This window comes from Pituophis catenifer, unplaced genomic scaffold, assembly GCF_029215685.1.
Source record: "Pituophis catenifer annectens isolate HBS135680 unplaced genomic scaffold, rPitCat1.0.hap2 SCAF_7, whole genome shotgun sequence".
In the NCBI taxonomy this organism is placed as follows: domain Eukaryota; kingdom Metazoa; phylum Chordata; class Lepidosauria; order Squamata; family Colubridae; genus Pituophis; species Pituophis catenifer.
This window is the reverse complement of record NW_027256887.1, coordinates 46,902,105-46,917,261: the sequence shown is the minus strand read 5'-3', so window position 1 is coordinate 46,917,261 and position 15,157 is coordinate 46,902,105. Positions and strand designations below refer to the sequence as shown.

At 36.1% G+C, this 15,157-nt stretch overlaps 1 protein-coding gene across 1 annotated transcript in view; it reads left to right on the top strand.

The window, feature by feature from the left end:
• CAPS2 (calcyphosine 2) overlaps window positions 1-15,157 on the top strand; it is a 41,297-nt gene that overhangs the window by 22,815 nt on the left and 3,325 nt on the right. Inside the window, exons 9-15 of the mRNA XM_070947298.1 lie at window positions 4,181-4,300; window positions 6,658-6,732; window positions 7,641-7,736; window positions 7,852-7,945; window positions 11,568-11,686; window positions 14,430-14,500; window positions 14,943-15,097. Coding sequence (XP_070803399.1) covers window positions 4,181-4,300; window positions 6,658-6,732; window positions 7,641-7,736; window positions 7,852-7,945; window positions 11,568-11,686; window positions 14,430-14,500; window positions 14,943-15,097 — 730 coding nt within the window. The remainder of the gene's footprint in view (window positions 1-4,180; window positions 4,301-6,657; window positions 6,733-7,640; window positions 7,737-7,851; window positions 7,946-11,567; window positions 11,687-14,429; window positions 14,501-14,942; window positions 15,098-15,157) is intronic.

Sequence of the window (15,157 nt, the reverse complement as noted above, 5' to 3'; positions counted from 1 at the left end):
CCGCACAGGTGCTGGAGAACGGTTTTCCCACTCGTGCCATTTTGAAGATAAATGGCCGACTGCGGAGGCGCTGAGGGCTTTTGCCTTTCCCGCGCCTAACTTCAAAGGACTCATTGAGCCACATCGGCACCGAGGAACGGAGTGAGTTCCTGTGCCATTTTTGGGGGCAACTAGCGAAGCGGCGCTTTAAGGGTAATCTTTTACTCCCGCGCCTTGTATGCCGGTGATTCATCCACGACCATTTCGTGACTGGAATTTCTGCTGTCAACCAGCCATTTGACAATTGCCTGGCATATCTGCTGTAGTACACAGCAATCGCCTGTTGGGGGTATTAATTGTGGGTTGTGCTGAGGACATCTTTGATTTGCACCCTCCCCTCCCCCCATCTCCTTAAAAAAATACTAATAATACTAATAATAAAAAATAATACTCCTGCCATTTGGATTGCCTTTCCAGCATCATTCAATTTTCTTTCTGGCCTTAACCATATGACCAATCAGCTTTATAACATGGCTGAGTCGGATCTGTCATCAGACATTGAACAGGCCTGTAGCCCCCCCCAAGACACATACACATGTGAAGCATGCATCCAAAGGGACAAAAAAAACGCAACAAACATGCCTCTGGCGTGTCTAGGCCTTCAAGCACATGTCCACCCTAGACGAAATCAAATCACCAGGACCAGATGGATTACACCCCAGGGTTCTGAAGTAACTGGCAGATGTGATCTCAGAACAACTGAACTATATCTTTCAAAGATCCTGGAGCACTGGGGAACTATCAGAGGACTGGAAAAGAATTGAAGTAGTTTCCATCTTCAAAAAGAAAAAAAAAAGATCCAGGAAACCACAGACCTATCAGCCTCATTTCAATACCTGGGAAGATTCTGGAAAATATAAGCAACAAATCAGCGAACAGCTAGAGCAGGGGTTCCCAACTGGGGGTGTTTGCACCCCCTGAGTGTTTAAGATGATATTCCAGGGGGTGCGAAAACTTGAGTATAGAAGTTTCAAAATTATAGTGTATATGCATAATTATATGCATATAATTATTTACTTTTGTAAGGGGTGTGAGAATATATCAGAAGCGTTTTAGGGGTGCAGGGTATAGAAAAGGTTGGGAACCCCTGACCTAGAGGAAAACAAAGTCATAAACAAAAACCAACATGGGTTTGTCAAAAACAGATCATGCCAGACAAAACTTATTGCATTCTTTCACAAAGTGACAAAATTGGTGGACCAGAGGAATGCTGTGGATATAGAATAGAATAGAATAACAGAGTTGGAAGGGACTTTAGAGGTCTTCTAGTCCAACCCCCTACCCAGGCAGGAAACCCTACACCACTTCAGACAAATGGTTATCCAACATATTCTTAAAAATTTCCAGTGTTGGGGCATTCACAACTTCTGCAGGCAAGTTGTTCCACTTATTAATTGTTCTAACTGTCAGGAAATTTTTCCTTAGTTGTAAATTGCTTCTCTCCTTGATTAGTTTCCACCCATTGCTTCTTGTTCTACCCTCAGGTGCTTTGAAGAATAGTTTGAGTCCCTCTTCTTTGTGTCAACTCCTGACATATTGGAACACTGCTATCATGTCTCCCCTATAATTTACTTGGGCTTCAGTAAGGCATTTGATAAAGTAGACCACAACCTACTACTTTATAAAATAGAAAAATGTAGGTTAGACAGCATCACGATCAGATGACTTTGTAACTGGCTGACCAATCGCACTCAACGTGTAGTCCTCAATGGAACTGCATCTACATGGAGGGAAGTGTGCACTAGGGTATCCCAAGGCTCTGTTTTAGGCCTAGTACTCTTCAACATCTGGAAGACGTTATTTGGATGAGAGGATCAATAATTTGGATGAGAGGATAGATGGGGAATTTATCAAATTTGCAGACAACACCAAGCTGGCAGGAATAGCCAACACTTGAGAAGATAGGTTTAAGATACAGAAAGATCTTGACAGACCGTGGGCGCTATGTAACAATCATACAAGAAAAACCAAATGCACAGGTATAGTGTAGGTCCGTGATGGCGAACCTATGGCACGGGTGCCACAGGTGGCACGCGGAGCCATATTGGTGGGCACGCGAGTGTTGCCCTAGCTCAGCTCCAGTGCGCATGCGCGCACCAGCCAACTGATTTTCAGACCTTCCAGTCCCACCGGAAGTCGGGAAACTGGCTGTTTCCGGCCTCCAGAAGGCCTCCGGGGGGGATGGGGAAGGCTGTTTTTGCCCTCCCCAGGCTCCTAGAAAACCTCTGGAGCCTGGGGAGGTGGAAAAACAGGCCTAAAGGCCCACCGTGTCATCGCATGCTAAAAGCAGGGGGAAGTGTGTGTGGGGGGTCACGTGCGCATGTGCGGGAGGGCGGGGCGCATTGAATTATGGATGTGGGCACCCGCACCCATGACCCCCCATTCTCCTCCCGCTTTTGGCACGCGACGGCAAAAAGGTTAGCCATCGGTGTAGGTGGTACCTGGCTCAATAGTGGTGACTGCGAGAGATATCTTGGAGTCCTAGTAGACAGTCGCTTAAATATGAGCCAGCAGCGTGCTACAGCTGCCAAAAAAGTCAACACAGTTCTAGGTTGTATTAACAGAGGGATAGAATCAAGATCATGTGAAGTGTTAATACCACTTTATAATGCTTTGGTAAGGCCACGCTTGGAATACTGCATCAGTTTTGGTTGCCACAATGTAAAAAAGATGTTGAGACTCTAGAAAGAGTGCACAGAAGAGCAACAAAGATAATTAAAGGACCGAAGGCTAAAACATAATGAACGGTTGCTGGAATTGGGTATGTCTAGTTTAATGAAAAGAAGGACTAGCCGTGACATGATAGCACTTGTCCAATATCTCACGGGTTGCCACAAAAGAAGAGGGAGTCAAGCTATTCTCCAAAGCACCTGAAGGCAGAACAAGAACCAATGGATGGAAACTAATCACAGAGAGAAGCAACCTAGAACTAAGGAGTAGTTTCCTGACAGTTAGAACAATTAATCAGTGGAACAACTTGCCTCCAGAAGTTGTGAATGCTCCAACACTGGAAGTTTTTAAGAAAAGATTGGACAGTCATTTATCTGAAATGGTATAGGGTTTCCTGCCTGAGCAGGATGGTTGGATTAGAAGACCTCCATGGAGCCCTTCCAACTCTTTTATTCCATTATTCTGCTATTCTGCTTACTACATGCCATATGGTTAATTGTGTGACTAGTTTATTTATTTTGTTGGTTTATTTAAAAGACTTAAAAACACAACTGTTAAGTGGCTTACAACAATAATAAAAACTATAGTAATAGAAATGATAAAATCATGCCTCAGCCATTCTTGTCTGGTGCAGTCAAAAAAAAAAAAAAAACAGTCCTGGCTATCTAACCTTATATTGTCCCAATCTTGGGCGAAGAACCAGCATAGCTTTAGAGATATAACATCCAGTATCATTCTCTTTGGCCCAATTCAATGCCCATAAGAATGTTGTGAAGGATATCATAAGCCATTGAAAGATCCATTAGGATCAAAAGAATCATCCTTTTTTGTCTTTTTTTTAAAAAATGTTTTTTAACCCTAACCCTAACCACTTTCTCATGCTTTCACTACTCCCTGAATCTGCCAGACCCTAGGCTGGCTCAAATGAATGAGATCCACATGGATGGGGTCAAGAGAACAGGTGAAGGGACTGCTTTAGCATTAAAATATTTAGACTTCATATTTTGAACAATCATAATGTATGAGCAATCCCATACATTACCATCACATAGTGTACTGGATACCTGTGTTTACTGTAATGAAGCCAATTTGTGCAAATGCCTTGTAGTATCTGTCACTTGAATGTTTTTTATGAACGCTAACATTAGGTTTTATGAGACAGATAACAATTTATATAAATATGTAATATTCATAATACTTGAGTATTGCTAACAAAGAGGATAATGAATAGTGTATTTATAGTTCTATCAGTACAATTTAGAAAAGTTGCAATGTATATAGGACAATTTAAGCACTTTTATGTTGCATGACAAGTATTGGTAATTTTATTGATATTTCTCTGATTGTACAACACTTATTTAACATGTAAAGATTAATAATTTAAAAATAAATTATTTTTAAATAAAAATAAAACATTAAATAGGTTTATATCTTAATGTGATAAAACCATTTCCGTATTATTATTTTTTAGAGCTGTGATAAGTGATCCAGAGCAAAATGGAAATTCAGATATTTATAAGATGGCTCCTATTCTTCCTGGGTTAAGAACAGCACCTCTGCGCTTTAGAAAAAGAACATTACATGAAACAAAGTAAGAAATGTTATACTATATTGCTTTATGGATAATGTCCCCAAAATTATTTCATTATGAATCTTTCATTAATTTCAGATTGTGCACCTAAATGAAATCTGTTTTTTGTAATAGTAATGTTTATCTAACAATGGTTTTTAGCTCTTTTTAAAACTTTCATGCATTTCACTATATGTTTAAATTATAACGTATTACTCACCATTTTATAGACATGAAATAAATTAAAATACTATTGCTCCCATGAGCCAAGAAGGCCTAAGATTAATAGTTTCATTATTTGTAGCTCATGCCTTTATGCAATTCATTTGTAAAATATCTACTGTTATTTTGGAGCATTTTAATCAGGGGTGAAATGCTCCCAGTTCAGACCGGATCGCCCGATCCAGTAGCGATGGCGGCAGGTGGTTCGAAGAACCGGAAGCAAAAATCCCTGCCCCTACTTCACCCCCATGCCCAGCTGAGCCGTGTGATCATCAGAGGCTTTTTGTTTTACTTTTAAAAGCATTTTTTCTTCGGCCGAAAAAATGCTTTTAAAAGTAAAACAAAAAGCCTCTGATGATCGCGCGCCTCAGCTGGGTTAGTCAGAGCCTTATGTAGAAAAAATGCTTTTAAAAGGCTCTGACGATCCCATCTGAGTTGCCTGATCGTCAGAGCCTTTTAAAAGCATTTTTTAATAACCTTTTTTCTTTTAAAAGCAAAAAAAAAAAAGAAAACAAGAAAACAAAAGCCTCTGACGATCAGGCAACTAAGATGGGATCGTCAGAGCCTTTTAAAAATGCTTTTAAAAGTTAAAAAAAAAAGTTGGCCACGCCCACTCAGTCACATTACTCCCCCACCAAGTCACGCCCACAGAACTGGTAGTAACAAATTTTACATTTCACCACTGATTTTAATCAACTAGGATGCAATGCATTTTTTAAATTAAGAAAGAAAATAAGGAAGACTTAATAGAAGTTTATAAAGTTAAGCACTATAATGAAATTAAATAGGTAGCGGGTACTAGAACCTGGGATCATCCACTCACACTGAATGAAGGGGGATCTGCATAGTCAAAATGTTGTACTTAACATGAATATTTCAGATGTTCATCTATGAAATTAGCTGTCACATGAAGTGATAGACTCCAGCTTAATTTAAATTCATAGATGACAAAAGTGTCAAATTGCTATTAATCATGTGACATCTAAGTAGCATGCTTATAAAAACCAATTGTTCTGAAAAAACTCAGAATAGTGCTTCCGATTAGTATTTAATTAGACATGGCTATAAATAGATTAATCATGGTTGGAAGCTGGATATGAGAATTAAATAGACCATTAATTCCAGCTCCTTTGCTATGTTCAATTGTTTTTATATCTGTTTTTATAAAATTGTAGTCCCCCATCAAGAATTTAATATGCTCGCTCTGAATCTCTATTTAAGGTATGTGATTTTTTTTCTAAAATGAGCTAATCAGGGATAGTGTTTCAGATATACTGTCACTGGGTCTAGCGATCCATATGTATAGTGCAGTCCATACAATGGTTATGTTGATTTTTGTTGGTGCATTGTTTTTACTTTGTTTATAGATTACATGTATATTTTTGTTTCATTGATTTTATGGCTTTTTGTTGTTTTAATAATAATTATTAATTTCCTATAGTCATGAGTTTGAGATGGGCAGTGATATAAATACAACTAAATTAATTAATTAATCAATCAATCTATCTATCTATCTATTAATTAATTAATTAATTAATTAATTAATTTCCATTAGATTCTTTTCTGGCTAGACTGAATGGTGATTGCTTCTTAGCACATTTAGAATAATAATTTAATGTTAATATATAATATTTGTGTAATGTCTCACTATGTCCATTCACCTATGTGTTCATGCAACCAAGAACTAAGCTTTCCTAAAATGTTCTAGGAATGTATTAATTGCTGTGACTAATTTTGTAAAAATATCACTTTTTTATTGAAATTATGAATTATGTGCATATGCACATATTGTATTAAATAAGTAGAATCAACTTTACTGCTAATGGTACTGAGGTACATAGTTTCAATCATTAGTAAGATTTTGTTTAGCATTGATATCTGCTAGAAAGACTTGAAAAGGCTTCAGATTCTTTAAGATACCACTCATAAGCAGTGAAAATATACATAATTCTATAGTTCCAGTGAAATATATAAACCTGTATAGTATTTTAAGATTATTTGTAGTGGCAGTAATCAGAATTTATGTTTTGTCTTTGCTGAATCTTTTCATGATAACTATTGAACTCTTCATGAACATGTATATTCTACAAGCAGTTGGCATGCAAAATGATTTGTTTTACTTGCATAATACATGATATTATATACGTGTCTTACAGAATTAAGACTAGGTCAGCACTGACGGAAAATATGCTTTCTAACAAATTACGGTTTGATGGCAGATTAATATTAAGGTATGCGTACAAAACTTTTAAATATTATTTTCTATTCAGAAGTTGCTACTTCCATAACCACATTTTAGTGCAATTGCTTTCCAATACAATAACATGGCAATATTACAGTTTACATTAGACTTTCATTCAATGTTATTTATACCTCATGGTGATCTTCTGTATGCATATTTTATGAAATCATAATCAGGTGCTAGCTAGACTGATGATAAAATGCTGACTTCCCGGTGTATGCAGGATGGATAAACTAGTAAATAGTATTGTTGTCCTTTAATTGATTGTTGTGGATCTTGTGAATACAATAATTTACTCTGTTAATCTTTCCCCCTTATGTCATGATCCAGCAGTGTGATCTATCGCAGCAATTGTTGGTCAAAATTATTTTTACCTTAAATCAGGGGTGAAAGTCAAAAATTTCCCTACTGGTTCTGTGGGCGTGGCTTGGTGGGCATGGCAGGGGAAGGATATTGCAAAATCTCCATTCCCACCCCACTCTGGGGCCAGACAGAGGTGGTATTTGCCAGTTCTCTGAACTACTCAAAATTTCTGCTACCGGTTCTCCAGAACCTGTTAGAATCTGCTGGATTTCACCCCTGCCTTAAATACTAAATACTAAAATATGTTTGGTCCTTAGATCTGTTAAATGGGTGGAGCTTTGAGGCACTAGTGGAAAGTAGAGCATTTATAGATAGTGGGCTTATTTGGAAATAACATGCATTCCCCCGTTCTCATATTTTGATCAGGATTAGTGGAGAACTCTCAGCAGAAGAACACATTGGTTAAATTTATATTACACAGACTGGAGTAATATGAGGTTTGCTTAAAATGTAATATTTTTTCTGTCTGCTTGGTAGTTAAGGATTCATTCTGCTTTTTAAAAAAGAAATCTAATCCTTTTTTTTCCATTATAGAAATGGACGTGATGCTTGTCGAGAACTGATTGGATTTTACTTTACTTGTGACAAATCTTTAACTATTTATGAATATCGAAAGTTTGGTAAAAATAGGTATACACACATATATATATATATATATATGTAAAAGTCTTCTCAGAATTTTATTTAGCCATTAATACTTAGCAAAATCACTTCAAGGGTTTTTTTTTGTTTTAATTTCATGCAGGACAAATGCTCTACCATTCATTCTGAAGGGTGTTTATATGCATCAGCGTGGACCGAAGAAAGGAAAACCATATTGTCTTAATGATTTCTTTGTTGTAAGTATTGTTGTAAGTCCGAAGGAGGAAAGTATGAGCAACTTTTTGGGTCCAGAAACTGCATGATTGCTTGGTAGTGGGTTTGAGGCATGCAGGTATATGAACAAATGAAATGGTCGTGCAGGGTAAAGAGAAATACTGTTTTTACAGGACTAAGGCGAGAAAATACTTTTAAAAATGTATCACTGGTTCAATTTTGTTTCTAGAGGCTTTTTGAGCTGGAAGAAGAACAGAACCTTCCTCATATTAAGGAAGGATGGTGTTCCCTCCCTGTAAATGGGCTAAGAAGATTGTGATGGTCTTGAAAATGTGAATATGCTACAAATAATCCCTTATCTTGTTGTGATTCTGCTTGAAATAATTGAACATGAACAGGTCAAAAGCTATTTATTTTCAGTGATCCTGACCAAAATCTACTCTACCTGTGTTAGAACTTATCTTTTCCCCACTTGTACAGTCACTAGGTCATGTCCGATCTTTACTACCCCATGGACCATAGCATTCCAGGCTCCGCTGTCCTCCACTGTCCGCTGGAATTTTCCCAAATTCATGTTCATTGTATCAGTGACACTATCAGATCAGTGACATCTCATCCTCTACTGTTCCCTTCTCCTTTTGCCTTCGATCTTTCCCAACATCAGGGTCTTTTTCAAAAACTCCTCTCTTCTCATTAGATGGCCAAGTATTTGAGTTTCAGCTTCAGTATCTGTCCTTCCAAAGAACACTCAGGGTTGATTTCCTTTAGGATTGACTGATTTGACTTCCTTGCAGTCCAAGGGACACTTAAGAGTCTTCTTCAGCACCACAATTCGAAAGCATCAATTCTTCAGCTCTTTAGCCTTTCTTATGGTCCAACTCTCAAAACCATACATCAGTATTAGGAAAATCATAACTTTGACTATACAAACCTTTGCTGGCAATGTGATGTCCTTGCCTTTAATAGCTTTCCTCCCAAGGAGGAAGTGTCTTTTAATTTCATGGCTGCAGTGACCGTCTGCAGTGATCTTGGAATCCAGGAAAATAAAATCTGTCTCTGTTTCCATTTCTTCTCCTTCTATTTGCCAGGAGGTGATGGGACCAGATGCCATGATCTTAGTTTTTTTAATATTGAGTTTCAAGTCAACTTTTGCACTTTCCTGTTTCACACCCATCAAGAGACTCTTTAGTTTTCTCTTCACTTTCTGCCTTTAGAGTGGTATTGTCTGCATATCTAAGGTTGCTGATACTTCCCCTGGCAATCTTAATTTTGGCTGGTGATTCATCCACCTCGTCATTTTGCATGATGTACTCTGCATATAAGTTAAATAAGCTGGGTGACAATATGCAGCCTTGTCATTTTGAACCAATCAGTTGTCCCATGTTTTAGTTTTAATTGTTGCTTCTTGACCCACATACAGGCTTCGTGGGAGACAGTTAAGGTGATCTGGTACTCCCATCTCTTTAAGAATTTTCTATAGTTTGTTGTGATCCACACAGTCAAAGGCTTTAGCATAGACAGTGAAGCAGTAGACATTTTTCTGGAACTTTCTCCATAATTCAGCAAATATTGGCAATTTGATCTGTAGTTCTTCTGCTTCTTTGAAACTTAGCTTGTACTTCTTCCTTCTACTAACTGCTAATTAAATTTATTTCAAAGGGCATAGGCAGTAATATCCAGGGCTGGTTTAAGATTGTCAGTAATGGGTAGGCAATGATACTTTATTTTCAATTGTTGCTTTCATTTTTTTCTTGAATATTTTCAGTGTTCATTGTTAGATGGATTATTAATATGACCTGTTTTTCAAACCATGATTTAATATACTTTGAGAATGCAGGTAGATATTTTTATCTGATTACATTGATCAAATCCACAACTAAAATAATGTTCAGAAAGATCTTGCTCTAATTCTTTAGTTGCAAGCTAAATAAAAAGTTACTTGTTTTTTAGTTGCTTTAAGGCTACATATCTTCCCTTTGCCACAAGAGGGCAGACGGCCAGTTGACGAAGATTACTGAACTCAACTTGTACTAGCTTTTATGATTAAATGAATAGGATTGTGTTGCTTCTTAAAGAGATTAATCCTTATTTATTTAATTTGGTAAAACATAAACCAACTTTTTAATCAAAGTGTTAATCAAAACGCATGCACTGGAACATCTAAAAATGGAGGAATTTACTGGTGTAGGTGTTTATGGCTGGTTTCTGTTGGGCAATATTGAACTTTAGGATTTAAGTTAATAGACATAGACCATGGGGACTAAACCCTGATGCTGAACCTTGCCCAACAAAGGAATTTCTTTCAAAATATAGTTATTTGTCTCTTTTTTAGAATTCAAAAAATTATTACTAATAACAATAGAGTAATGATGTTTATTAGAGGAACATTCAGGCTATAAAGGAATGTGTACATAGAGTCATTTGTCATTGTATTAACCTGACAGTAATTTGGGTAACAAAACAATATTAGAACATTTGGAATTTACAGCATAAAATCTTGGGAGTATGAATTTGTACATTAAACTGAAGAAGTGTTAACTACAGCAGATAATAGTGTTCTATATCCTTAATAGAATCATTCAATGAATATCGTAATGAAGAATACTTATGCCTTAGTAAATGCATACATTGGATGTTGATACATAGTCTCTGATGTAGCTATAACTGATAATAGCAAGAGTCTGTAGTCATGATTAGCAACCTGTGACAATTATTTTTACCTGTTGGAAATCTGTGTACATTTTCATAGCCTGAAAACTATACTGTTCACACACCATGCATTCTATGTTATGTTTTGTCAACATCTTAATATATACACTTGATTAAGAGAAAAAAATAAATCAATTAAAAGAAAAATACAAGAGGTATTCATCTGGAATTACTGTATGAAAAAGTATATATGGATTTTGTTCCTGATTCTTTGAAGATTATAGATTTCTCAGAATTACATTTTTTTTAATATAAAGAGTGTTACATCTGCATACAACTGGAAGTCGACTAATTGAATCAAGATATTACTTTCTTTCAATTTGTCAAATAAGTTACAAAAGACTCGAGGAACTGAAGAATTTAAAATATTTTTCTGTTATACTGTATGAGAAACAGAATTTTTCTGTTCTGTTCATCTATAATGATAAGGAATTCAGTTCTTAACCTTGAATAAATTCTGCTTCCCCTGGATCTCAAAAGAATATTTTAGTCTTGAAATTTATAATCCTGCTCTCCAACTCTTATCAGCTGTGCGATATTAAGTCCAGAGACAATAAGTACAACAGTCAAAATCATGGAAGTTAGATGTTGTCTGTTAGTAAACAAGAGCATTGTGAGAGAAAAGTGGCTTATTTAGAGGAGATCATTTGGAGACAGGGAGAGTGAACAAAATGTTAATATATAATTAGGCAGGCGTGCAGCAGAAAAGATAACTGAAGACAGAACAGTAGACAGATGTTGTTCATTAAAATTACTATCCTTGCAGAAAACTGAATGCATAACAGATGTTTTTGTTTGGTATTGCATCATGCTTTCTAGTTTCTCAAAGTCAGACATCTTTGAAATAATTCACCTCTTTAAGATTGTACTGATACTTTGTGGAATAGACTAAAAATTGACTGTACTTTTAAATCATTCTTATATAATTGATCACAGGGGGCAGACCTAACTTTTTTGAGCCTTCAGCATCCTGGCCTTCCTGAAAGTGTTAAGCAGAAACCATTGTTTACAATCCGTGTCACAAATATTGATGAAATGGCTAGAACTTTTCTAAAGTAAGTGGAATTAGACTATCTGCTCATGAATCCTCTTTATTGATCAAAAATATTTTATATATCTATTGCCTTGAGAGTTTGTTTGTATTTCTCTAGCATAAATGTTAATACCTGATTAGAGGTACACATAGCAGAATATTAATATATGATTGGGTCTTTGTAGAAGATAGAAACTCCTCCAGAACACAGAAAAAATGTGTGAGTACATCTAACATTATTTTGTTATAGTTATTGTTTCTTAGAAATGCAATTTTGAATTTGTTTGAAGAGAGATACGATACAATTCAAAATGGCATCTTATTTTTTTTCATTTCAGGTCAAAGTTAATTTCCCCCACAAATTGCAGTCTTATATAATTCAAATAAATAAGAATTGCAGAACTATATGTAATGTAGGTCCCTCAGAAATATTGTAATTATATATCCAAGAATTCCAAATCAGTTCTTAACACATATGAAGAAAATTTGATTATTTAAGACTAGTTTAATAGTTTCATTTCAAAAGTGAGAATTAATTGGCAGTTACATTATTGTTTATAAAGGAAAACCTGTAAATAGAGGAAAAGAATTTCCAATGTCTTACTGTAATGGTTATTTCATGCTTCTGTCTGATTCTTGTTGCTCTTTCTAGAACTTTAATGATAGTCTAATAAATGTAAGATATTAGAAATAAATCAATAGGAGTTATTTGGGATAAGAAAAAGAATATGCTATAATCTTAAAAAATAGTAGATTAGCAGATATAGCGACTGAGATAATACATTACTTTGATATATAATGTAGTTTATTTGGCTTTGCCAAATAATTCATAGGGGACGCGGTGGCTCAGTGGCTAAGATGCTGAGCTTGTCGATCAGAAAGGTCGGCAGTTCGGCGGTTCGAATCCCTAGCCCTGCGTAATGGGGTGAGCTCCCATTACTTGAACCAGTTTCTGCCAACCTAGCAGTTCGAAAACATGTAAAAATGCAAGTATAAAAATAGGGACCACCATGCGCCTTTGGCGTTTAGTCATGCCGGCCACATGACCACTGGTGAGGAGCTGTTGTTACTACCTAGCACTGGTGTTGATTAAGTAAAAAGTGCATGTCAAAATAAACAACAATGGAATACCAAATGCACAAATCAAGGACCTGGACCTGGCTTTGATATGAAGCCTAATATAAAGGCCAAGAATGTGAAGTGTAACATACAGTAGCTTTGATGCTATCACACAGTAACAACTCAAATCTATTAACACAAAATCCCCTTCCTATCTCATATCTTCTATTATGGCTTAGGCCCAGGATACCTGACGGACCATCTGTGGCCAGCGATAGCTCCCCATCGCCCGGTGCGTTCTCACAGGGAGGGCCTCCTTGGGGTCCCGTCGGCCAGAGAGTGTCAACTGGTGACTCCCAGGGAGCGGGCCTTCTCTGTGGGCGCGCCTACTCTGTAGAATCAGCTCCCCCTGGAGCTCTGGGTGGCTCCTGACCTTCGCTCCTTCCACCGTGATCTTAAAACATGGTTATTTGGCCTGGCCGGATTGGACTGAAGGGGTTTTAAATGTGATTTTAATGGGTTCTTATATTTGTTATATTTTATAATTGAATTTGTGTATTTATTGTTGTGAGCCGCCCTGAGTCCTTTGGAGAGAGGGTGGCATACAAGCCTAAATAATAAATAATAAATAAATAATAAATTATCCTGACTAGAAAATACCCCCAAATGAGATTATTGGTTTAATTCTCAAGATTTAAGATTAAGATTAAGATAATTTTATTTCTATACCGCCCCTCTCCCGAAGGACTTGGGGCGGTGCACAGCCAAGTAAAAACACAATACAAACATCATAATTAAATTTAAAAATTATTAAAATTCTTACATATGCGGCCAAAATTCGTTAAAAACCCCAAAATTTAAAAACTCCAAATTTAAAACTCCATTACAAAGATAGCCCTGCCTGTCGGAAGAGCAGGGTCTTGAGGGCACAGCGAAACACTCGGAGGTCAGAGATTGTGCGTATTTCCGGGGGCAGTTCGTTCCAAAGGGCAGGGGCTCCCACAGAGAAGGCTCTCCCCCTGGGTGTCGCCAGCCGACATAATTTGGCCGATGGTACCCTGAGGAGTCCCTCTCTGTGGGAGCGAACTGGTTTAGCTTGAACAAGTTAAGATTTTATTTATAATTTTATAATTCTTTAATGTATTCTTTCCAATACATATACTCAAAACTGGAATTTATAACTCATAATTGGAATTTAAGGTGAAATTACATATCTACTGGACTCTTTTCACCTGTGTACTAATCTGGTTAAAATGTAGCTTCAAAGTTCAAAAGAAGGGCCTATACCCCATTATATAAATCATCAATCTGGGCTTTGTTCAAGCTGAGTGAGTTTTAATAATCACGTTAACTGGGTAAGCAAATAACTCCTAAATAAATAAGGGTCTGTATTTCAAAAACTGTCCCACCTTTCAAGAGTAAATACCGATGTCTCTTCATTGCATCTTTGAAGCCATCTTACAGTGCTTTACTGCCTGCATGTATTCCTGCATAAAATACTTTCGTATCTTGCTACATTTGGGAGGCTAATTTTAAAACATTAGCATAAGTTTATTTCAAACTTTTTAGATAATATAAATACTTATAAAATATTTTACAAATCAGAACATCTGTTTTTCTTTTGTGATTTATTTGTAGAATATAATACATATTTATGAATGTAACCTTCTGTATTTATGACTGCTTAACAAATGCATATATTTTAGGACTTATAATGTGGAAAATGAGGAAAATCCTATTGAAGATGATCGGAAGAAAACTTTGAGGAATATTCAAGGTTTGTATATTCTGTTTGTTATAAATTTTTGTCTATGAGTTCTATAAAAATATTTTCATGGAACCTAGATTGTACTTTATTCTACAGTAATTGTATTTCAGTATACTTTCAGAATAGGCTTTTGATTATAGGTAATATAATTTTTTGATATAGAAAAAATAGTGAGAATTTTCTTTAATATTAGTAATGTTCTGTCAGAATGGGATAATTCTTTATGTGTAGAATATCCTAGGACAAACTCTGAGTATCTCCAGTAATTTCCTAATATAGCAGGATTAGAAAATAATTCTTTTTTGGCTTATCATACTATGTCATTAAAAGGCAATATTGAGGTAGATTAGGTCATACTTTTACATATTTGAAAACAATTATTGTACTTAAGAGAAGTACTTAAGAGAAAAAAAGCATAATTTTAATCAACTATTTAAAATTTCTTCTCTAGATAATTTGAGAACAAAATTAAGTAAAAGAGGAGTCCGTATTATTTCAGGACTAGGAAAATATTTCCGTGAACTGGACAAGAAGCAAAATGGAAATATTACAAAAGCAGACTACAGGCAAGCACTAAAAGTATTTCATTTAGAAGTGACTGAAGAGGTATGTCAAAATCCTTATATATGGATAAGGGTAGATACAATTTAATAGGCATTACTTCAA